Source organism: Mastigoproctus giganteus, chromosome 10 (genome assembly GCF_048544385.1).
Source record: "Mastigoproctus giganteus isolate SK-2022 chromosome 10, ASM4854438v1, whole genome shotgun sequence".
NCBI lineage: Eukaryota > Metazoa > Arthropoda > Arachnida > Uropygi > Thelyphonidae > Mastigoproctus > Mastigoproctus giganteus.
In genome coordinates this window covers 205,641,451-205,667,438 of record NC_143584.1, presented here as the reverse complement: position 1 = coordinate 205,667,438, position 25,988 = coordinate 205,641,451, and the positions used below count along the sequence as shown (strand labels likewise).

General features: G+C 34.9%; 1 protein-coding gene across 2 annotated transcripts in view; it reads right to left on the bottom strand.

Moving 5' to 3' along the window:
- LOC150079805 (uncharacterized) overlaps positions 1-25,988 on the bottom strand; it is a 61,694-nt gene that overhangs the window by 7,449 nt on the left and 28,257 nt on the right. For both annotated transcript variants that reach the window (XM_090383754.1, XM_090383753.1), the window contains exons 3-5: positions 23,256-23,338; positions 7,918-11,309; positions 2,193-2,264 (exon numbers count right to left, since the gene is read on the bottom strand). In XM_090383754.1, the coding sequence (XP_090239880.1) occupies positions 2,193-2,264; positions 7,918-11,309; positions 23,256-23,338 (3,547 nt within the window). The remainder of the gene's footprint in view (positions 1-2,192; positions 2,265-7,917; positions 11,310-23,255; positions 23,339-25,988) is intronic.

Below are 25,988 nucleotides of genomic sequence, written 5' to 3'. Positions count from 1 at the left end.
GCTATCATGCGCCAAGAGAAAGAAGGCAGAGCCTTCGAAAGCTTCAGATATTTTATCACTTTTAACCTGGTATATTTTATTGTATTTTATGATATTTTAATTGTTTGTTTTATATCCACTGTAAACAGTAATTTATTGTAAGCTTAATTATAAAGTTATCAAAATTTTGGCTTTCGTTTTATTTTATTTTGTCATTTACTTATATTTACTTTCACCAATACATACGGTTGGTGAAAAATACTTAAAATTATATTATAGTAATATATTTTTCGTAGTCCATTATAAAATTTGTAGCATTTATTGTCCAAGAGCATTTTACATGCAAGGAATGGACTTTCTACTTCTATGGAAATGACTGGGCTGTATTTAAAAATGTGACCTTTTGAAGCCTCTATTTGAAATGGAAGTTCATTTCCTTTCCTATTTATTTTCCTTAAAGTGTGAAATTCTGAGTACTTTTCTAAAACATTGTATTTTCTTATTTCTTCTTCTAATTCCTCCATGCACAGTTGAAAGTTGCAATTCGGCTTTTTCCATCTTTCCAATTGCACTGCTCAAAAATATGTCCCCACATTTCAAGTTTGGTTACCAGCTGAAATAGGTCTGGATGAACAATAAATGTTTTCTAACCAAAGAATCAAAGCACTGCCTTAGCACTACCAATAGCCACTGAATGCGTATCCAAGGAATCAACAAATTCTTTTAGAGAATCAAATTTTTAGCATAGAACAACACTGTTTGTAACCATGTTCCCCATTTTATGAGAACAGGATCAGGTGGGAGAGGAAGAGTAGGTAGCACATTTCTGTAAGTTGCTAATCTCAAAGGAATTTTTGACAAATCTTTTTTATACTGGAAATAAGTTTAATCTCACCAAAATTCTCCCCAATTGTCTCTGCCAACCTATGGGCTAGCAAGTAATACTGATCTGATTTGAACAGAAAACTTGTAACGCAGAAGCCTCTTTTACCACATATGAGAAGCAGTGTCACTAACACCCACTCTTTCGCTATGGGTCAATTCTGGTCATAATAACTGCAAAGAATCGTTACAAAATTATGCTATTGTAGAGTAATTCACCTTTTTGAGAGCCTCACAAGCAAGTAAATACAGATGCGATGGTTCTGTGTAATTTTCCACATATAAAATGTGCAATATAGCGACCACAAATACCTGTCATTTCATCGAACATCCAAATGTAGTTCTCTAATATCTTGACGAATTTCAAAAATAATGTCATCATAAATAGCACTAAGGCAATTCTTTCTCAAGGTAGTTTCCTCTGGAATATTTTGATTTATACAATATTTTTTCAAAAACTGCTTGCAGACTCAATTGTTTAACTTATTGAAAGAGATTATTGCTGCTTACCACAGCTTTGAAAAATTGCTTTTTCCTTCTTTACACAGCTTGATTAAAAGTGACTGCTCTGGAAATTTTTCCTCACTTTTCCACTGCTTGGCAATAATGTGCAATGCTGTTTTCACATGTTGGTCAATCTTGATTTTTTCCCTTGTATGGCACATTCTTTTCACAAACAACAGAGAACACAATAATGCCACCTGTAGTAAAATCTTTTCCATGATTGGCAATCCACGATTCCATATAAAGTTTTGTAACAGATTTAATTTTGGCATGTTTAACAAAAATGTTTCATTTGATAAAGTCGATAGCATGAGAACAAACAGCAAAATAGCATTAAAATGTTTCCCATACTCAGTGAAATATTATCACACACTAATTTAATTGCAATACAGCAATTTGTTACATAGACATTTGAAAACAATGATCTCAAGTTGAAGGAATGTGCAGTATTGCTTGTAATATTTGTTTTACATGCACTAATGACTACACTGGCCACAATATGCATTTGCAAATAATTCGAAGTCTAGTAATAAGATTTATTTTCACCACATATAGAATCCTCTCTGGGTATCTTCTTTACTGGACATTACATAAAGTTATATTTACAACCATAAATTTTTAGTTTGATTATATGTTAATAGTTCTTTTAACTTTAAATATTCACTGAACAGGACCCCCAGAGAGGGATTGATACACATGGTAAAAATAAACCTTATTACAATGTAATAAAGTACTGTCTTTTCTTTACTGCTATATCCTGCCATCAAGATACCCTTTCACCAATACATTGTTAAATTAACATATTCCACTTTCTTTAGTAATTTTACCTTAGCTTCAAAACTGTTATCTTTTAACCTTGGATCCACTTCAACATTCCTTATACGTCTGAAAGGGGAACTCTGCACAAGATAAAAAAAAATTACTTTTGAGAAAAACTTGAAAAGGAAACAAAAAGTATTCAACATTAAAAATAAAGGGTGTCCAAATAATTCAACCCAAGTGATAACAGTAAAATGATTTGGGTTAAAGACACAGTCACATAAATTTGTATTAGCAAACTTAAGCACTGTATCACTTAGAGTAACACTATTTTAACTGTAAATTTTAAACTGAATCATCATGGCTCATCTTTTATTTTAAAGTATTTATGATATCAGTGACAAATGCCTCATTATTTCTAACTTTAGGAAACATGCCAAATTCAAACCTCCAACAGCAGGTACTCGTGGATTTTATACACCAACCAGTTCCATTGGAGAGAGAAAAAAAAAAAGATGCAAAAAATGGTTTGAAATGAAAATTTTATTCTTAATTTTGACATTGCATTGTATAAGAAGATCAAAAGATGTCATAAGGAAAAAATGCTACAGTTTTTGCCAGTAGTATGGCAAAAACTGTAGAGCAAAAATTAACATAAAATAAAATAAACCAAAAGGGAGGGGGAAGTAAAGGTAATAAGACAAATAGTAGCCGAAAGTCCCCTTTATAATTTAGCACTTTAAATCCAATTAATAAAACCGATATAAAATTTTAAATAATGGCAATTATATTATAATTTAGTGGTACCCCCCCCCCCTTGTAAGGTACCAGTTCCGAAAAACATGAAATATCACCAAAAAGGGGTTAAAAGAACTACTAAGAGGGAAAAAAAAAAAAAAAAAAAAAAAAAATATATATATATATATATATATATATATATATATACACACAGGGTGATTCACTACCAGTGCGACAAACTTGCAGGAGGTGTAGGGGGGCACAAAGACAAATCAGAATCACGTAGCATTGCAGGGTCCGAAATGCCTTCATCATGTGGGAGGTCGCGTGAACAAAGAAAAAGAACAGAAACAGCGACTCATTAGTGTAACAGAAATCATTTTAATGACAAGTTTTACATTGGCAAAAAGCCATGCTACAGAAGGTGTTCGAAAGTGCGACCAGAAGCAGTCACACAGGTTTCACAGTGCCGCCGCATGGAATCCCTAACGTTCTGGAAGATTCCTGGCGTGTATCGAATCTCCCCGGCAGCTACAGAGATGCAAGCGACAAGGTCTTCAACTGAATCAACAGAGGTCTCGTACACCAATGTCTTCATTTGACCCCAGCAGAAGAAGTCCAGGCATGATAGGTCTGGCGATCTAGTAGGCCAATGAACCGGACCACCACGACCTATCCAATGCTGTCCAAATGTAACATTTAGGTGTTGGCGGATGTCATTGGTGTAATGGGGGGGGGGAGCCCCATCATGCTGGAATCACATTGAGCGGCGCAACGACTGAGGAACATGTGCTTCTTCAATAAGTTCGGGCAGGACTTGCTGTAGAAAGATCAAGTATGCCCTGCCGTCCAGACGAGGGGGCAGAAGGTACGGTCCAATGAGGTGGTCTCCAACAATGTCGGCCCAAACATTGACAGAGAAACGCCGTTCAGTTGCATGTGTTTGCATACCATGGGGGTTCTCCAAAGTCCACAAATGGGCGTTATGTTGATTGAAGGTTCCCTCTCTTATGAAACTTGCCTCATCCGTGAACAATACGGACACAGCAAATGCACTGTCTGCCGCACTCTGTTGAAGAAACCAAGTAGCAAAAGTCCTCCGGAGTGGATAATCTGCAGGCTCCAATGATTGGACGCATTGCAGATGGTATGAACTCATTTGGTTTGTTGACAGTATCCTCCATACAGTGGATTGGGAAATACCCAATTGTTGGCCTATCGCTCGAGTACTCGTACTCTGATTGCCTTCTGCAAGATGTAGGACATTCTCCTCATTGTCTGGCGTCCTCGTCGTTAACTCTCGATTTATGGTACCTCTCGTGAAACAACCAGTCTCACGTAACCTTCTGTGCACATGTGCAAAAATCGTATGATGAGGAGCACGCCTGTGCGGGAAACGTTCCTGGTACAAGCGCACAGCAGCGTGCCCGTTACAGTCTGCAGCTCCATACGCAAGGCGCATGTCGGCCAGTTCAACGTTTGAATACTCGTCCATCCTACTGCCTCGGGAACCAGTTCGCAAATGCTGACTTCCAGCGGGATCACTGTTCACACGACCTCCCATTCAACGTCCTCTACCGCATGACGAAGACATTTTGGACCCTGCAATGCTATGTGATTCCGATTCGTCTTTGTGCCCCCTACACTTCCTGCAAATTTGTCGCACTGGTAGTAAATCATCTTGTATATATACTCCAAATACCCTAGGAGAAAATCTTGGGAGAACAACATGGGAACTAACACTTTTTTTGGTAAATAGGGTGCCATAAAGAATTTTTTATTTTTATAGATATACTTTTCCAATAATACTTTTCCAATTTAAGTTTTTCTGTTTTTGGTGTACAAAATACACCAGGGTAACAGCAAATGGGCTAAGCTATATTCAGCAGGGAAGAATAAAAATGCAGATGACAAAGTTTATAAAGCAATTTCTCTATGATGAAAAATATTCTTGACCTTATAAAGTCAAGAATAGGATGCATATTTATACTTGCACATACTAACTGTTCAAAATATCTTTCCTTTAAAAGGAGCACAATATGAAATCAATAAATTTAAAAATATGTATACAATGCAAAATATGCTGTGAGAAAGAGTTGATGTGAATACATGCAATGATTAAATAAACACCATGTGTTAAAGAAAACCATTTTATTCAGAACTCCCTAACCACTATAGGTAATAAATACATGTACAGCTCCTTTTTAGTCACTCTTCAATGGTATACGGATAACTAAAATTACAGTTTAAAAGAGATAATGGTAAAAATGTTAGAGATTTCAATAGAAGAACTTCAATAGCAAATGTTTACTTTCCTTTAAAAACTGGGAAGCAAAAGACAAAGGAAAAACAGGTTGACTCTTCACTAGACAGGGTAACACTGCAGACCCAGGATTCTGGTGGTCAATGTGAGATGGTATGGGGCGTGAAGAGACTGTTAGCTGGGAGGTTTGGGCCTAAACCTTCTTGAAGCCAACTGAAAGTTCCCCCCCCCCAAAATCCCTATTCCTAGGAGATCTACCAAGAAAGCCAATAACATTAGATTTTCACATGTATTCCAGAGCTGAGAATGATGTTGCCTAATTTCTAACCAATAAACATTCACCTACTATTTTCCTTTGTCCATTGTATTCCAGACTTCCAAGAAATGTAAGCTTTTGTTACTGGTTCTCAAAGTGAACTCCGTACTAGCAAGCTACTTTTTGTTGTTATGTCAACTGTTGTTTCTGTATTACCTATAATGTAATTTAGTTATCGCTATAACTAATATCTACTCTAAATTTGGCTCCTGCAAAAGAGAGGCCAATACACATGGGTTAAATAACACAGCTTTCTTTAATGTCATAAAGTATTATTTTACGATCATAATACATATATAAAAAAACATTATACATGTTTATAATATAAATGAATAAATATATGGCCCAAATAAACAAAATGTATGTGGCAGTGAGAACTGCACTTGATCAAGTGATAAACTAATGTATGGGAATATCAGTGTTTAAACAAAAAAGCATCACTAGGCTTGGCTGGAGTCTCTGCAATCTTCAAAATATCCTCACCTAACATGGGATAGTTGGCAAAGATGAAAGAGGAGATGCTCTATTGAACCAAGCAATGGTTCAAAAAAATGATCCCTTCACAGAATCTTAGATGACAAGTGTCACGTTGCAAGATCTGTCAGATGTCATAGATCTTATCTTTTATCTTGTGGGTGGCTGCAAATCCAGTGATCCTGGAGGATCACCCTTTTATGCTGATGGGGTGATCAGATCTCTAATGGAGGACTAATATGGCACCTAGGCTTCCAGTGAAAGTTGTAGGAGATGTTCTAGATCTTAATGTGTGTGTGTGTGTGTGTGTGTGTGTGTGTGTGTGTGTGTGTGTGTTGAATGGAATAATTCCAATTCTTCCTTATCATAGCAGTACACATCTACATACCAGATAGAGAACCCGCTGTCTTGCAGACTGGAAACAGAAGCACTGGGTGACTCTGCCCCCATCCTGTGGGTGTGCATGCTGGGGAACAACATCATTAAAGTCTGTTAATAAGATGTTACAATTTTTGAGAGAGAGAAAATTTTGGATAAGAGAAAACCAGTCATTTAGCTATAATTGTCACATGTAGTAGACTACTGCACTCCTTGTGGGCATCAACCCACTTGAAAATAATGGGGGTGCTCAAATCTGTTAGGACCAGAGAGCTTATAGGTCTTGTTGCTGATAACTTTGGAATTCAGAAGGTTACAAGAATCTGTTTTTCTTATTACCAGGAAGATTTTAGCTTATACGTTACTGGATGTTTCTTGATCTTTTCTGGCAACTTTAGTTGTTGTTGAGTTTAACGACACATAGGCTGCTAGGGTCATATTGTGTCTTTCTAATGGTGAATATGAAATATTAACTTCATTGTAATAACTATATTTTATGATATATTCCTATACGATTTAGGAAAGTAAATAGTTATTTTTCATTAGAATCATCTCCCAGAATCTGCAATAAATTTATTGATGACTGTATTAGATGTTGATTTAAAGGTGTTTAAGCAGATATTTTGAAAGTGGGGACAGTCCACTAACAAATGGCAAATGGTCAGTTGTACTTGACATGATGTACATTGGGGAGTGCTGTCATTAGTTAATAGATATAGGTGAGTGAGGTGAGTATGCCCAATCCTTAGCCTTCCTAAAATTATTTCATCTTGCCTGTTTTTTCTGGAAGCTGGAGAGCCACAGCTTTGGTTCTGGTTTTATTTGGTAGAGTGTTTCCTGGATAACCTTTCCAGATTAATGACCAGCTATTATAACATGCTTTACAGATGATGTGTTTGTAATCTGTATATGGAACTTGAAAAGTCTGCGAAATAGTGGTTTCTGGTTGTTTGGTGCATGATCTGCTCTTTCATTGCTGGCTAGTCCAGAAGGTAACTTTGGAGAGATAAACGTCTCTGTCTAGAACAGAGGTTCAGAACCCTTTAGCCAAGAGCCAAATCAGCAAAAAATGAACAGAAAAGGTAAATTTTGGGAGCTGAAACACATTACACAGAAATAAACAAGACAAGCAACACTACAGAATATACACAGCACTACTAAGCATTGAAGTAGCATCGTATCTTTCCTTGTGTCATTGAGCTTAATTATAAATATAATATATATTTTAAAAAATCTTTAATAAAACTTTAATATCTGAATGAAAGCTGTTGAATTTTTTAAAATTATAGCTGAAGTGCTGAACAGACCTGGCTTTGTTGTAATTACTGTCTTCATTAACACTAATTGGATATTTAGCCATTAATACTCAGTATCCTTCAAATGAGTCTAAAATCTGAGCATAATCAGCACTTTTGTTTCTGTGCATGAGCTGTTTTCATACTGATAAAGTGTCACATTTTGTAAATGTTACTTTTTGTCAATTATAACTGATCATGTTAAAAAAGAAAAATAAAATAAATGTTATTTAATAGATTAAATTTACTAATCTGAATAGACACACAGAATTAGTTTCCTAACATTTATTTTCCTTCCAATAAAATCAAAATCACCACAAAGATCCTACCTGTTTATCTGTCATGGGTGAATCCACATTATTTTCAGCAACTGGTTTGTTCTTTTTGGACTTGTGAGAACCTGAAGATGTAGATTTTTTATTAAAATTTGTAACATTTAAATTTTCATTCAACGTCTCTGATTCTTTAATATTTTTACTACTACCTTCATCTGACTCAGACGATGAATCTGAAGAATGTCCACGTTTTTTTGTAACTGTTTTTTGAAAATTGTTGCTTACAGTCTTTAAGTCTTTTTTAACACTTGTTTGTTTAGTCATTGATGTATTTAACTTTTTTGCATTTTCATCTTCTGATTCAGAAGATGATGATGATGAAGAACCTGAAGGCCCTGGGGTCATACTTAAAGAAATAGTTGTGTTATGTAAAGATGCATTCTTAACTGAGGACGTATTAATGTTCTTCAAAGGTGTTGCTAACTTTGTTTTATGCTTTGGTTTTGTTTCCTCATCTGATTCTGAAGTACTAGAAGATGAACTTTTCCCTTTACTTAACTTCTGCTGTAAACTTCCAGAATGCTTTATATTTGAAGTACTTTTTTCAGTTCTCTGTATGCTAGCACTAGCTATAACTTTTTTGCTTTTCACCTGTTCTGAATCTGATGAGTCTGATGAATCTGATGATTCAGATTTCTTTTGTGAAAGTTTCTGCTGGTCATTTCCTTTCATTTTTGAAATCATTTGATTCTGTAAGCTGGGTTTCACAATTAAAGCCATTTTGTCTTTTCCTGAATCAGATGATTCTGATGAATCATCTGATTCTTTCATTATTTTCTGTTCAACATTTCCCTTTACTTTTAAAGAAACATTCTGAGATTTTGATTTATTAGTAACATTATAAGGAATCTGCGATGTGCTGTTTTTAACTTGTTCCTCTTCTGAGTCAGAAGAAGAATCACTTGAATCTGATTCTCCTGGGTGGATATTCTCTTTTTGCTTCGAAGCAACATTTTTAACAAACTGTTTATTATTGTGTAAATTGATTTGTTTCTTCGGAGATTTTTTTCTCTCCTCTTGATCTGAATCAGAAGATGATGATGATGACGGGCCTTTTAATTCGCTACTTTGTTGAACACTCTTATTCAAAATTTGGACATTTTTTTGAGTTCCTTTCTTTGCAGGTGATTTCACATGCACTTTTTGGATTTTATTTTCTTCTTCTGAATCTGAGGAGGACCCTGAGGACTCTGATTTTTTTGAGACATTACTCTGCTGATTACCTTTTATCTTAGAAAGAACACTCATCCTATGTGAAACAGTTGCTGGTGCCTTTTTCTCTTCCTCTTCAGAATCAGATGATGAATCTGAGGAGTCAGAATCCTTTGCTATAAGCTTTTGTTGCTTACTTTCTTTTGAAACAGCACCCATCCCACGAATGGCAGGACTTGGTTGTATCTTTTTCTTCCCCTCATCAGAATCTGAAGTTGAATCAGAAGAATCTGAATCCTTTGCTGCAGGCATCTGCTGCTGCTTGCTTCCCTTTGAAGCAACACTCATCCCATGAGTTGGACTTGGCTGTATCTTTTTCTTCCCCTCATCAGAATCTGAAGATGAATCTGAGGAATCTGAATCCTTTGCTATAGGCTTCTTCTGCTGCTTACCTTCCTTTGAAACAGCACTCATACCATGACTGGTTGGGTTTGGTTCTATCTTTTTCTTTCCTTCATCAGAATCTGAAGATGAATCAGAGGAATCTGAATCCTTTGCTGTAGGCTTCTTCTGCTGCTTACCTTCCTTTGAAACAGCACTCATACCATGACTGGTTAGGTTTGGTTCTATTTTTTTCTTTCCTTCATCAGAATCTGAAGATGAATCAGAGGAATCTGAATCCTTTGCTGTAGGCTTCTTCTGCTGCTTACCTTCCTTTGAAATGGCATTCATCCCATGACTGCTTGGACTTGGTCCCATCTTTTTCTTTCCTTCATCAGAATCTGAAGATGAATCAGAGGAATCTGAATCCTTAGCTGTAGGCTTCTTCTGCTGCTTGCTTTCTTTTGAAACGGCACTCATCCCATGACCGGCAGAATTTGCTTGTGTTTTCTTCTCCTCTTCAGAATCAGATGAATCTGAATCCTTTGCTGTAAACTTCTGCTGTTTGGTTCCTTTTAAAACTGCACTCATCCCATGACTGACCAAATTTGTCTGTGTCTTTTTCTTTTCTTCTTCAGAATCTGATGAATCAGAAGATTCCGAATCATTTGTTGTGGCTTTTGGTTGATTATTTTTCTTTGGGGTATTCTGAATACCCTTTTTAAATGCAATCTTCTGTATCTTCTTGTTTTTATCTGCTTCAGAATCAGATGAATCTGATTCACTTGATGAACTGTCCTTTCCTTGCTTTGAAATACTGGTCTGAGCATGAACTGGCTTGTTAAAATTTAATACATTAGGTTTTTTACTCTTCTCTTCTTCTGATGAATCAGAATCTGAAGAACTTGATGAATTTTTGATCTTCTGTGAAAAAGCACCAGCTTTCTTTGCATCAATATTATTGCAAATATTTGTTTTTTTAAGTTCATTTGACTTTAGTTTTTTCTTTGCCATTTCTTGTAAATCAGCAGATTTTGGATATTTGTCTGCTGAATGCTGCTTATTTTTTAAATTAGGGGAGTTTTTTTTGTCTACTATAGTTTTATTTTTCTGCTGTCCAGTCTTATGATTACTAGAATCAGAAGAGTCAGAGGAGCTACTTTGTTTTTTTTCAGACAGTTGGACAGATTTTCCAACTTTTTCTTTAATTTGACTGGTAACCTTATTTTCTTCCTCACCTGAACTTGATTCAGAACTTGAATCATCCTTCATAGACATCTGCAAGTTTTGTGCAAATTTCAATGCATGTGGACTGCACTTATTTGTTATAGAACATGATGATATAACAACATTCTTATTACCCTGATCCTGCGATACTCTAATTCTGGCTTTCTCAGACTCTGAATCATCTGATGAACTATCCTGAGATGGTTTATGTTTTTGGGACACTTTCTTTGTTTCTGGAGGTTTTGTCCCCTGAGAATTTGCTTTAGATGAACTCAAGACAGCTTTACCGCCATTATCATCATCATCATCATCATCATCAGATGAGTCATCTGAACTACTTGAATCTTTTTTTTTGGAAATATTCAAATTTTGGGAGGGAAATGAGCATTTCTTAGATTTTGAAATTAAATTATTTGGTTTCTGAGTAACCTTTAAATTTTCTTCACCGCTACTACTTGAATCCATTTCTGAATCTTCTGTATCTGCATTCTGAGTTTTTGGTTGAGATACTGCTGGAACAGCTTTATGGATATTTGAATCTTCCTCGGAACTTTCTGAAGAACTACTGCTGCTACTTTTTTTCACTGACTGTACCATATTTCTGTTTTTTCCAGGGCTGAATTTTCCTGATTAAAAAAAAAAAAAAAAAAAAAATTAAATATAAAGTTTGTCACCTGGAATTATTTATTTATTATTATTTTAAATAACTTCACAGAAAAGTAAATTTTCCAAATAATAAAAAGAATGATAAAATATAGAATGCTTCTGTTTTTGAAGGTATTTTATGGTATAAAACACAAAGGATTACAGAAGATAAGTCAATCGTAGAATCTTCCATATCAACAAGTAAAGATGTAGTAAATAACAATTTGTTTTACTTTCTACATGCATCTCAATTCATTATATTAATGTTAAAAACACAAAGTTACCTCAATTTTTTTTTTTCATAGGATTCCTTCTCTATACAACTCTCCAAACCAGACTTATTTTAGACCCGATTTTAGGCAACTCTTTTAGGTAAAGATTGAGGTGTTTTGTGAACTCTTTTGTGTTTTTAAAATTTGATTAAAACATAGGACATATTGAGCCATTGCTGCTCTTAGTTTTATAGTAATTATATTAATGTATAATTATCAAAACAAACTGAATTTATCTCAGTAATGGTATGATATACAATTTTTGTTGATTTTAATAAGCGCAGATGAAGTCCATTTTGCCGATTATCACAAAAAGCGAACCAATACCTTTAGCAAGAAGAATCAGTTTAGTTCTCTTTGCTGATCATGTGGGAATTTTTGACCAATGACCCAAAGCATATTTCGTGCATAACAGAATATAACTTAATTACAAACAAATTTAGAAGCTTTTAATTTTTTCTCCTAAATGCAGGATCTCTCCTCAGGTTACTGGTAAAAAATTCTATTTGTCTTTTTTTTATTGCAGGCTTAGTTTTTTCACAATACTGCAAATCCAATTTTGACCAACATTTAGGAACAGAAATCAAGAGCTCAGCATCATATAATAAGCTGTAAAGTAAAAGATATCAAACTATATGCCCTACAAAGTTGAAAATCTTGCTTTTGAAGTATGTATAGCATACAATTTGAATGACAGCAGATATTAGCCATAATAAACCATCATCAAAGGAACTGACTACTCTGTTAATACTGTATTTTATCTGTACCAGTTTATACAAAGCAAGTAGCCAAATACTAAGGTATAGTGAATGCAATGCACATGCAATTCAGCAAAAGAACAGTCAACTGCAAAAGTCTTCATGGGCCAACATCCCCATGAAATGCTTTTGGCACCTCAAAAACTTTCTCAATGAGACTGTTTTCTAAGGGTTAAAGGGGGTGCTACTTGCTATTAGGTCAGTGCACCTAATAAAATGGCCACTGTGTATATCATGGAGTTTAGTGTCTCTTATAGATCAACAAATTGTCTAATCGTGTTGTGTTGAAAATTTAACTGATATTGAGGGATGTTCACTTTGTCAATTATTTTGCTTTATTATTTTTAAAAAGTGATATAACAATTACAACAGAGTAAGCAAGTTTTTTTCATTTGTTCCTTGAATCACATTTTAAATGAGTTCAAATGTATACAAAAGGCCTTCAAGCCTGATCACAAAGAAAAAATACAAGCATAGTACTGAACTTTTAATGTGATCTGAATAGAGCACTACTTTTATACACAAGTGAACAATTATAATTGTTCACCTGTGTGAATAATTGAAGACCATTTCATTGTGTAAAATTAAGACATTTCACAGGAATTTCAAGATTTGCACATTAAACACTACACATTACAACTCCTACCATAGGGACTTCTTCCAGAACTTTAAATTAGCTTTTAGAAAATTCATGTAAAAATGTTAAAATAATGGTTATATTTTAACATAGTTACAGGAGGATATATAATACAAAGGGTTAAAATTCACACTAAGCTTCTCACACTGATGAAAAACTATGTATCAACAACTAGGAAAACCTGCAGGTTACCTAAAGTCCTGAAACAAAGATTATTATTAGGGATGGCTAATAGAAAATTAATTGGAGGATTTTTTTTTGTCTTAAGATTAAGACACATGGCATTATGCTGTAGACAGTCAATGAGAGCAGAAGTGCTTGAAGTTGGGTCAGTCAGCTTAACTGAAGGAAATTAACAACATCAGGTGTCTGGCAGACAAAATTTGTTTAAATTTAATTCCTGATTTTTAATTCTTATTTCAGTAATTTTATTGCAATAATTTTGTGAAATTACTTTCTACAATATTTTAATTTAATCCTTAACTTTTTAAAAGTAGTTCTGCTAGTTTAAATTATTTCTGGTAAATTTGGTAGCTTAATTTTAAATTCACTAGTGGATAAAGTTTTGGTAACAGTTTAATTTCTAATATTTTTGTTAATTTAAATTTTGTAACTTTTCTTAAGTTCAAATTTTACCTAAATAATGGTTGTTACAAGATCCACTTTCAATACAAAATTCAAGGACATCACAACCCAGACGGAAATGTCTGCGATATACAGTGAAACCTCATTAATACAAAGTTCGCCGATCGGGCTAGCCGGGTGGGTAAAGCGCCTGCCTGGCAACCCAAAGGTCGCGGGTTTGAATCCCGCCTCGGGCTTGGATCAAAGTACTGCAAAAAAAAAACCTTGGGAGGTGCACTATGGCCACAGAAGCCGATGCGCCAATAACTACCAAAAAAAAAAAAAAAAAAAAAATACAAAGTTCAAGGGACCCAACTTTCACGTTTTGTAATAACAAGGTCCCCCAAAAGTGTCGATTTTACCTTTTTTTTTGGTACATAACTGTATATCTAATAATAATATCATCAAAAATAAATTAATAAAACAAAATAAAAACAAAAGCCTTATATAACAATACAGTAATAGGAATAACATTTTTTTAAAGATTTTATTTTATTTATAAGATAAACTAAGAAAAACAACAGAAATGAAAATATTGTACAGTATGTACAGTAAACCCCCGCTATTCGCGGGGGTTACGTTCCTGAGAAATGTTGTGAATACCGAAAACGTGAATACTGAGTTATGGCTCCCATAGTAATAAAGGGGTTCCGTTCCAAAGTATGAAATATATAAGAAAAACTAGTCTAAAATTGTCTATGTATGTATTATATGTAGCTTCATAATATGACTATGTACATAGACAGTACATAGCGAAATGCAAGCATATGGCATCGAAATGAAAATAAGAAACAATTTAATATTAAATGTAATATTTATAGAAATTTCAAACAAATCTTTCAAACCAGTGCCTTTGCTAGCAAAAAACTTATCCCGCCAGTGCTATCACCAGTTTCGCTAAAGTGTTGATAAAGGAGTTTTGCTGTTTCACGAATGATGAGTGAACTTAATGGAATTTTATTTTGAGATCCACAGATTTAAAGCTTTTTCCATTTTTTATAATTTAACATCACGAGTTACAGAGGAAATTTTTGAAGCAATTAGCGCGTTTTCACAGACACTATGGTGGATTTTTTTTTCAGATTCTTTGATAGATCGTACCGTTGACTCATTGATTTTATAATGTTTTGCCACTGAGGAGACACTTTCACCATTAGAAATTTTGTCTAATAACTCAATTTTATTCGCTAATGTCATCACCTTCTTTGATATTTTCACATTTCTCTTGTTATTCGTAGCCATATTTTTGTAGGGGTTAGAAAGAACTTGTCCACAATAAAGTCACTTTCTTCTGTTAAAACACTTGAAAAAGTCTGTTTTACACTGCAAAACGGTAGATTTATCACTTTTGTAAGCATATCAATTTATAATTTATCAATTTATAAATTGATAAATTTATTCAATTTATAAGCATATAAATTAAAAGCAAACGACGAAACCTTCCATGACAAGCTCATAACACATACTGAACAAGGATTAGCGAGAAACATCCACGCTCGCGATTTTGTCACCCCTCTCCCCACCACCCACTGAGCGCTGTTTTGACCGAGAAAGATAATTTTAGCCACGCCCATGTTTTTTTATGGCAGAAAATATTCATGGCGCTTTAAAATTCACATTTTTTTAAGTTTCATTTTATATTAAATCAGCGATCACGAATACGCGAAACTGCGAATACAGATACCGCGAATAGCAGGGGTTTACTGTATTTTGATATATACAATATTTTAGTATCACAGTAAAAAGAATTCCAATCTTAATATAAAAGGAGACATACAAACCATTAACTTTTTAATAAATTAATGTAATTGAAAGAAAGAATCCAATGTTGTTTGCACAATTTTTGTCCTATATGCATTTTTAACTACAGCACAGACATTATCAAATGCAATAGTTGTTTCTTTAACAACATTACTGCAGGCCAACACATTCTCTATTATTTTCAATGCATTTTGGGCATCCTTTTTAGATGGCTGTGTGCATGCTTCTTCACTTTCACTGTCGCTAGTAACAAAAACATCGTTTTATTTGGTACCCAGCAGCTCTTCTGGTGCTGGCATTGCAGTGGTAGCAACTTCATCATCCAACTTTACAAACTCTTCAAATTGGCCAACAAAATCCATATTCTCCAAATTCCTCCATTCCTCACTGTTACTATCACATTCATCTGCTGGACCATGTTTTTTGATGATGTTCTCTCCAAAGCCTCTTTCTGAAGTAGTTGATTATTACACTTGATGCAATACTTTCCCAAGCAATAACAAGATTACAGATAGCATCCAAGACATTCCAATCTGGCTGCAAATTGTTCCCTCCTCCTATATTGCAGATCAAGTACCTTATCAGGCAGGCTCTAATGCCTCTCTTGAAGTTATAAATAATGCCTTGATCCAGTGGTCGCATTAAACTGGTGGTCTTGGGGGGTAAAAACAACAGCTGTATATTTGTCAACTTAAGCATCTTGCTAGAATGTGCTGTACAACAGTTTAGAATCATCAAAATGTTCCTTTTTTTCTGAAGCCATTCTTCTGTCCAATTTTGATAACCAAGACTGAAAAATTTTGACCATAAGCCGAGCACTTCTATTGGCCTCATAATCATAGGGAAGTTGGTTAACTGCTTTAAAACATATTGGCTTCGAAAACTTGCCAATTACAAGAGGGCGTAGTTTTGTACTGCCATCTGCAGCACAACAGAACAGAACAGCGAGTCTTTGTTTATTTAATTTTCCACCATGACAAGACTCTCCTCGAACAACAAATTGTTTGGCAGCAAATTATAAAATAAACCTGTCTCATCAGGACTAAAAATATTCTTTGCCTCATATTTTTCAAGGATGGACCATACAGAACACAACCAGTCTGTAGCCTTTTCTTTGTCGACTAATCCAGACTCACTGCAAACATCGTTAATCCCATGTTCCTGAGCTAGATAATTTGCCATTTCTTGCAAATTCAGACCTGATATTGGCAAATTAGATGCACACATTTGTTGGTACCGCTCGAAAAGTTTTGTTTCAACCTCATGTTTTGCACCAAGAATTCGTTTCCTGTTTTTCATCGCTGCTCCAGTGTCACAACTTGAAGTCTTTTTCGGTTTTTCAGTATTGTAGATAAAGAATGTAAAGGGATGTTGTATTCTTTTGCAATGTCCATTTTGCTTCTTTCCATCCTATCAGCCACTTGTATAATTTTTAGTTTAATTTCCAGGCTTAATTCTGTCAGCCTGTTTTTTCACCATAACACTGCTAGATAAGATTTAATATAAACAAATTTTAAATTAATTTAAAGACAAGTTCTGAAAAATACATCAGCTCAGATAAAATGGCACAAAAAATAGATTGCTGTATACGATAGCAAAAGGTCTGAACTGGGGTAACAATTGCAACTGACCTTATTCTCGTGGAGAGCGAGGGAACTTAGAAAAACCTTTTATTCTTTTGTTAATTTAACAACTCATCCTTCAGAAAGATGTTTTTCAGAATGCACTTGACATTGTAGCAACCATAAACTGCTTTTATTTACACAAAACTAATAAGTCGGTGCCATCCTTCGGGAAGTAGGAAGCCAAGGGGGCCGGGGGCAATAATCGGATTGCTCTGCCAAGATTTGTATTAAACATACAAAATGACAATATTTATTTCTCACGGGATGAAAAAGAACTTTGTAATACATATTAACCGAATTTTGTAATAAACGAATATATTTACATAGAAAAGCCTATTTCTTTTTACAGGGGAATGGTATGTGCTTCATATAAACAAGTACCTTGTATAAACAGAGTTTGTATTAATGAGATTTTACTGCATATATATTCAAAGATCAGTCTAGTAGACAAACCAAGCTCAAATTACAAATCTTTTCTTTGCACTGAAATTAGTGTAGCAATCTCAAATTAGAACTTTATGTATTAAGAGAAGAATTTGAGTCACTGATGAAATGGGTGACTGTCCTAGAAACAAATGTAACTGGGAACTTGTCAGTGAATCAAGTATCTTGTGACCTGCCAAATGATGCACTCCAGATTCAGATCCCGGAACAGAAGTCAGGTGCATATTGCTCTGGATGAAGGTGATCTAGTTTTATTGGGTGAGACTATTGTCAGAGAAATGGGTAATAACTTTTGTAATAAAGATAGGTGGACCAGAACCAAGGAGTGTTTGCTGGAAGCAACAACTGATGATGCTACCAACAAGACTGTCAGATTTTAAGGAGAGTAGAGAGAGTATTATTATTCATGTGGGGACTAACGATATTAAAAGAACATGATCTAACCATTTGTTGGATAAATATAAGACCATGCAGAAAAAAATGCTACAAGTTAGGTCAGAATGTGTATGTGTCTGCAATTCTGCCCTGCAATGATAGGAAGGATTATATGCTGAAAGACTTGTGGATTAACTCCACAATCTTTCAGGAACTCTGCAAAGCTCGAGATGGGAAATTTTTTTCTTTAAAATAAGTGGGGTCCACACTTGTAGGCAGAAGCAATTTATTTTGTATGCAGACTATATCATTGAGGATATCTTAAGGGTTCGGGGAAACTACTAACTAGGGGGGGGGGAGGAAATGGTAATATAGGCACCTGCTTATCTGACGATATGGGCCAAAGTAATGCTTGCACACATCTAGAATTCTTGTTTGTTGTCGCAACAGCCGAACTGGCAAGATTTCTGGGTAGCAAAGTTTCAAATGAGTGAGAAGATAAAGCTATGAAACAAGCCCAAATAACTTCAAAGGATGTGTCTGAGTAGTAAACTATAGCAGAATAGTTAGTCTAAACTGCGGCTACAGTAACGTGAGGAGTGTTGTCAACACAATGGGTTAATTTGAACTCTTGGTTAGGGCAACTAATGCTGATATGATAAGGCCAACAGAAAAGTGGTGCCACCAGGAAATTGGTAATGACGAGTTCCACTATGGCATGTATAATGATAGGGAAGATGGAAAGGGTGAAGGGGTCATGCATCTTATCAAAAGCAGCCAGAGGGCAAAAAGAGCTTTTGTTGAGTCTAAAGTTATGTCTGCTGGCATAGAATCTGTGTGGTGTGAGTTAGCTGGAAGCAAAGGTATAATGAGAGTGGCAGTAATCAATAGATTAGAAGATTGTGAAAAGTATGATGACAGAGTCTCTACACACAAATGGAATGGGCAAGGAAGTGTGAATGTCTTATTATGGGTGACTTAAATCTGCCCCAGATTGATTGAAATAAGTAGGAGGGAAAACTTTCTGTGAGGAACAAAATTTTTAAATAAACTATATTATTTGTACCAGCATGTTAGAGAAAACACAAGGGGTAAAAATGTTCTCGATCTCATCATTACTCACAAATAAGATGACATCAAACTTTAAAATACAGGAACCATTGGCAGGTAGTGATCACTCAATGTTAAGTTGGAGGATTAAGAAAGATGGTGCAGTAGTTAAAGGTAAAGGCACGGGTTTTAACTTCAGAGAGGACCATGACAGTTTAAGGCGCTATCGGCATCTATTTATTGGGTAGATTGCAGAGGGAGGACAAATACATTTGAATTATGGAATATCTTAAAAGCAAAAAACAGAAAGCCATGAATGCATATTATACAGGCAGTTCCCGGGTGTGAGTTCCCCATGCTTATGCATGCTATTGAAATTTATAAAGAAAAGAGAAGATTATCTTGGAAACATGCCTCTTGAAGCATTTCTGAAGAAGACGACTCCTTGTGCAACAAACCAACAAGTGCTGAGCCAATAATGAGTGATCAACAAGTGTGCATTTAGTTGATGATGATGAAGAATAAACATTCTTTAACATTTGTAAGTCATAAATAATTTCTTTATTATTATAATTTGCTTGATTTTACAGGCTACATTTTCTTTTCTTTGGATAAATCAATCATTGTTGAAAACGTAATGAAAAGTGGTGAAGCCTACAACAGCTATTGCTCAATAAATGGGAGGGAAAAAAAAAATAAATAAATAATGTAATAGTACTAGATAAGGTTAGAGGGGGGGGTCAGGCTACATATGAAAAGCACTTGCAAAGAATGTGGGGCAAGGAATTTTTCATGTTCATGAATACAAAGAAAATGAATCGGATAGGATCATTGTATATGTGGAAAAATCTTAGATAACACAGTTGATGTTGCTGATGAGTTGAATAGGTACTTTATATCAGTTTTTACTGATGAAAAACCCTTAATGCTAAGGAGAGACTGTGCGAGGGAGGCTGGGCCATACGAAATTGTGATTTCAAAATCAGAGATGACTGTTTAAAAAAAAAAAAACACCTTGGTCCTAAAGGCAATAAGAACCCTGGAGTTGATAGCATATACCCAGTATATTTTGAGGGAGAGAGCTAGAGTGCATTGAACCCTTGTAGTTAATTATGAAGGCATCATTCAACTTGGGAGCAATTCCTCTGGATTGGCAGAGTGCCAACACATCACCCATACATAAAGGCAGTTCTAAGAGTGAAGTCTGTTACTGCAGGCCTGCTAGTCAGACTTCAGTGGTAGGGACAATCTGGAGAGGCAATCCATGGACATTTAGATATAAATGGCATTTTGAAGGACACACAACATACTTTTATTAAAGGAAAATCATGTTTAACTAATCTGGTAAGCTATTTTGACATAGTTACTACTCAGCTAGATGTAGGAACATAATTCATTTGGATTTTAGCAAAGCATTTTGATTCAGTCACTCACAAGAGATTACTGTATAAGCTGGAACATGTTGAATTGGTGGAAAGATTCTAAACTGGATTGCAGGGTAGAAAGCAAAGGGTTATGATTAATGGATATTCTTCAGATTGGTGTAAAGTCAGAAGTGGGGCTCCCAAGGACCATCGTTGATTCTGATTTTCATAAATGACATAGATGAAAGGATAAAAGGTGTATTGTCAAAATTTACAGCCTTTAAGATGGGGAGAGTCATTAATGATCAGTGCCAAGCAAAGCTCCTTCAGCATGACTTGAGCAGGCTTGGCTTCAAGAATGGTCTGAAAAGCAGACCGTACAGAACACAGCAGTATGTTTTAATGCAGCAAAATGCAAGGTCTTACACTTGGGGAATAGCAACCACAAAATAACTTATACACTTGGTGGGGTTGAATTAAAAAAAAAAAAAAAAAAAAAGTAAAAGAAGAAAGGGATGTGAGGGTTATGATACAGGCAGTTATGAAGTTTTCTGAGCAGTATAAACAGGCGGCCAGGAAAGCCCATGGTGTCCTATTGATGATTTATCGAACAATATTCTGTAGAGACAGGCAGGTCATAATCCCACTGTATAAGGCAATTGTAAGACTGCATTTGGAATATTGTGTCCAAGTATGGAGATTATCTGAAAAAAGACAGAGCTGCTGGGTCCCGAGTTGGGCAAACTCACCATGAGTTGCCTACCTATCTTGGAACTTTTTTTTAGTCAGTGCTTCCTTGCACTAAATGGCTAGTATTAATAACTTCCCTGGAAAATGCTCACATATATTTCCTTGTCAATGTGAGTTTAACTCTTATATCCTTTGCAATCACAAAATACAGCCATTTTTGTCATGTATATTTTGTAAAAAACTAAATTAACTTCCTATTGTATTGAAGAAATGCCTAAAGCAGTAACAGTAATGGTGATACAGTGCAAAGGCTTTTGCTGCATTGACCAAAAAAAAATTCGAGCAGATAAGAAAATACAAATTATTCACTCCCTCCTCGCACAGGTAACTATCCTGTTGACCTCTGAATTTATTCAAACTGTCAGACTCTACCCATGAAGGCAACCTGTTCCAGCGATCAACGGCTCGTTGGCTAAAACAACTTCTACAATCTAATTTAAACCTCTTGCCCTGTAATTTGAATTTATTCCAAGAATTCTGGAATTCTCTGTAACAGAGAAAATTCTGCCTTCGTTCATTTTACTAACCCATTATAAACCTCAATCAGTTTACCTGTGAGGTGCTTGGTTGCCAAGCTCTGTAGCCCACATATTTGGAGACTTTCCTCATACAGTCATCCTTCTGCCAACCTCACAATTTGAGTTACCCATCTTTGGAGCCATTCAAGAAGCTCAATTTCTTTTTCAGATGAGGTCTCCATACTTGAACACAGTATTCCAAATGTGGTCTTACAATTGCCTTATACAGTTGGACTATGACCTCCATATTTCTACAGGATAATGTTCGATAAATTATCAATAGAACACCACGGGCTTTCCCAGCTGCCTATTTACACCACTCAGAAAACTTCAATCTGCCCATATTATAACTTCCAAATCTATTTCTTCCTCTACAGTTTTTAATTCAACTCCACCAAGTGAAAAATTAATTTTGGGGCTGCTATTTCCCAAATTAAGACCTTGCATTTTGCTGCATTAAAACATAGCTGCCACTTTTCTGGCCATTACTGCAGCCTGTTAAAGTCATCCTGAAGGAGTGCTGCTTGGTACTGATCAGTGTTTCAAGAACTGATCACAGGTGGGGGGGGGGAAGAGACCACACTTCTGACTTTACACCAGTCTGAAGAATATCCATTAATCACAATCCTCTGCAGCCACCCAGCAATCCATCTTAGAATTTTTCCAGTAATCCCAACAAGTTCCAGCTTATACAATAAGCTCTCATGAAGGACTCATGCTTGCTTTTAACTAAAAAAAAAATAATAATAATAAAAAGTACCCGAATTTGGGCTGCCTAAATTTTGTCACTAAATCAGAAATGTACAAGAACTGGTTTTAGATAAAATTATTTTCCATTTGATAGGGCAGAAAAAAAAAGTGGCAAAGAACAATGTGTTCCTGCCTAATGGCAGGAACACATGCAAGTAGTCACATAACATCCCATTATTAGATTCATCAAAATAAACTGTTCATACAGGTAGACATCAAGTTTAAAATTTATTAACAATTCACTAGGAACCAAAATATATGATATTCTATATCAGACACTGTTCAGAAAAAAAAAATGTACATATAAAACTATGTAAATTAAACATAGCATACACACTATATGCCATAACAGAGATAGTAAAAATAATTTATCAAAACAGATTGTCTTATTAGTTTCTTTAAAATCATACATAACTGAAATAAGCTTAATTAATATAAAATATATATTATTGTAAAATTAAATACATATAATATTAATACAGTTGTTCATATATATCACTAGTTACAAGGTTTTCTGTCCATCTGGTATCCACTGTTTAGCATTATTGGATAAAGAGCAAATAATGGATGATGATTAAGTAAATGATAGACCTAGAACTAATAAATATCACACAAATAAACACTAATGAAAAAATACGCACAGACATGTACTTTTCTTATTCACTATCTATAAACGAGATGGATAGGAAAAAATGGTAAAACTACATATTTAAGAACAGTGTAAAGGCTGGTTAACTAGTCAGTTAATGATTTATACTGCAATCCAAGTATGTTAACATTTAGATGTACTAATCAGCTCTTCAAAGTTAAGGGAGAAGAGCAAAATACAACTTAAATGACCTCATACTATTTGGAGTGAAATACTTTCTTTGGGATGATAAAAAAAAAAAAAAAAAAAAAAAAGTGCTGCTCTGCTTTTGTGTAAAAGATTAAAGGAACTTTTGTGCACATTAAAAAAATTCAGCAGTTTAATGAAAAGATTCATTTAGGATCTATTACCATTCTTCAAGGATTCACTTTTTGTTTTTTTCAAAGATGAACCAGAAGTCTCTTCAGATTTTCTTTTCTTTCCCTGATGTGTACTGGAAAAAAAAAAAAAAAAAGTAAATTAAAAAAAAACAACTGATTTTACAGTTAGAGCTCACATCTGTTTACTTGGTATAAAATGCATGCATTACATGATATACACTAATTTGCCTAAACACAGAAATACTGTAAAGAAAAACTACAAAATAAAGAATTTTGTATGAATGTATAATAATCAATATGAAATTACTTACATATTTGAACAAAATATAAATTATGATAACATAAAAACTGATAAACTAAAAACCCATGATTAACTTTATGAAACATAATAGGTCAATATTAGAATTTAAACAAGATAACAGGCATCAAATTTGTGTTCAGGCCTAAAAAATACTACTTTTATAGTATTTTTTTTAGGCATAAAAAAATAATAAAATAAATAAATAAAAATAATAGAACAAACAGCACAAAATAGTAGCCAAGTGGGAAGGAGCAGAAATGCATAGCATAAGCTTCTTGATTAGACCGGGGTTCGAGCCCGTCACCACCAAATACGGAGGATGCGGAAAGGTCAGGGAATGACCACCGCATATCCCGGAGCAATATGGCCTTAGTTGCTAATGCTCCTAAAAACCAAATAACAAACAAACACTGCATATGATACTGCACTAGATTAATATTCCTTCTTTTTTTTTTTATGGTTGCAATGATTATTTCAATGGCATTAACAACAGCTGTTTATTCTGAAATGATCTACCATCTTTCATTTTCTGATTCCCAAAAACCTGAATTGTCTTTCTTAAAGATCAAATTTTTAATTTAGTTATTTCACTTTGCACTAAAAATTAAATACAGTAATTTAAGTTAAAATTAGAATAAAAACAACATGTAAGAGTAATTATAATATTTTAAAATTCAGAGCAGTAAAGTTTTTTTAAAAATTGATGTTGTAGTAGCTACCACAGTTCAAAACAGTACATCAATTAAGAACAAAAAAAACTTTTCAGTTTAAGCAATTGATCATATTGTTTTAAATAACTGTAGACTACAGATTATTTCAACAAGCTAACACTATTCATTTTCTTGTACCCTTTGATTTCCATTGCATCCCAAATGCAGACATTGTGTGAATATCAGACATGTCAATCACATATAAGGAATTTGAATATGAGGAATGTGTACCGAAATCCACATGGGACTAGAGAGGGGGGGGTTATGCTATCAGTTAAGAAGCACAAAATCTAAGGCAGTGCAAACCAGTGGATATGTGTGGCCAGCACAATGTCGAGTCAGTTTGGCACGATATGAACCGGCCTCCATAGCCGAGTGGTCAGGAGTGGGAGTGCAATAGCACACGCTCTTTGAGTAGATCGGGGTTCAAGCTCGACTACTAAATACAGTCGATCTGCCAACCCGATGGACCGGCGTGGCAGATTATGGTCCATTTCTCTCAGCATGAATTGTTGAGGAGGCTTCCATCTTGCAGTGAGTTGATAATGGCTGCAGTTTTTTTTTTAAGCACAGGGAAAACAAAACTAAGAGTGTAATGTATTTATAGGCCTAAAGATTGATGAATATAATGAACAACTGTACAGACATGCAGTGTTCCAGTAAATCAGAATGGGGACTACTTTTCAGATATTGACCTTGTGGATTGGTCACTCATACAATAACAAGACTTTGTGGATTTATTGCATGATTGTTTCCTATACCAGAATATTATGAAAGCAACAAGAGAAAGCAATACTTTTGCTCTGATTATCAGTAGAGATGTGTGCATGCATTAAGAATACGTGGATAAAAGACTGACTAGGTGGCAGTATCAGTATATTAATGTAGAATTTACTTAAAGATGCAACTATAGTCAAGGGCAAGACCTTTGATTTCATAAAGATAACTACAGTGATCTCAGACAGTTTTTAAATTATATGCAGTGGAAACAACTGATAAAGTTACCAATAGAAAATTGTAAGTGGGAAGCATTCAGGGATGCAATCAGAGGCTAACTAGGCTTTTTAAACCAACTAAGATATACTGTTAGAGGCTTAGACCTAAATGGATGTCGGATGAACTGATGAGACTTGTGGTAGAGAAGAGAAATGTGTGGAATGCATATAAATTATCAGCTGATACAAATGCTTACAGTAGATATAAACTAGACTGCAATCAATTCACAGAGGAGGCTAAGCAAGCTAAGGCAGATTACAAGAAGTCGCAAAGAAAAGCAATAAAGACTTCTTTACTTACATTAACAGTAGAACGAAGAGGAGGGGTTGAATCATATTGGTCCACTTAATGTCAAAGGTTTAACTATTGATGATCCTGCTGAGGTTGCTGACAAACTAAATTGGTATATTGCATCGTAGATTCACACGAGAACTTCTCTAGGGAATGGGATGCCAGAAGTTCAAAATCTAACAGGAAGCTAAGTGAATGTGATAACTGAGAGGAAACAAGAAAAAATATTGTTAAAGCTAAAAATAAAAAAGGCACCTGTGGTAGACGGGATCTATTCAATTATATTAAGTGAGGCAGCAAAGAAAACAAGCAAACCCTTAGCCATAATTATGAGAGTTTCTAAATTCAGGGAAAGTCCCTATGGACTGGATTTTTGGAATGAATCCACAATTCAAAAAGGATCAAAAGTTGATGAGTAATTACAAACTGGTTAGCTTAACCTCTGTTCCAGGATAAATTATGAAG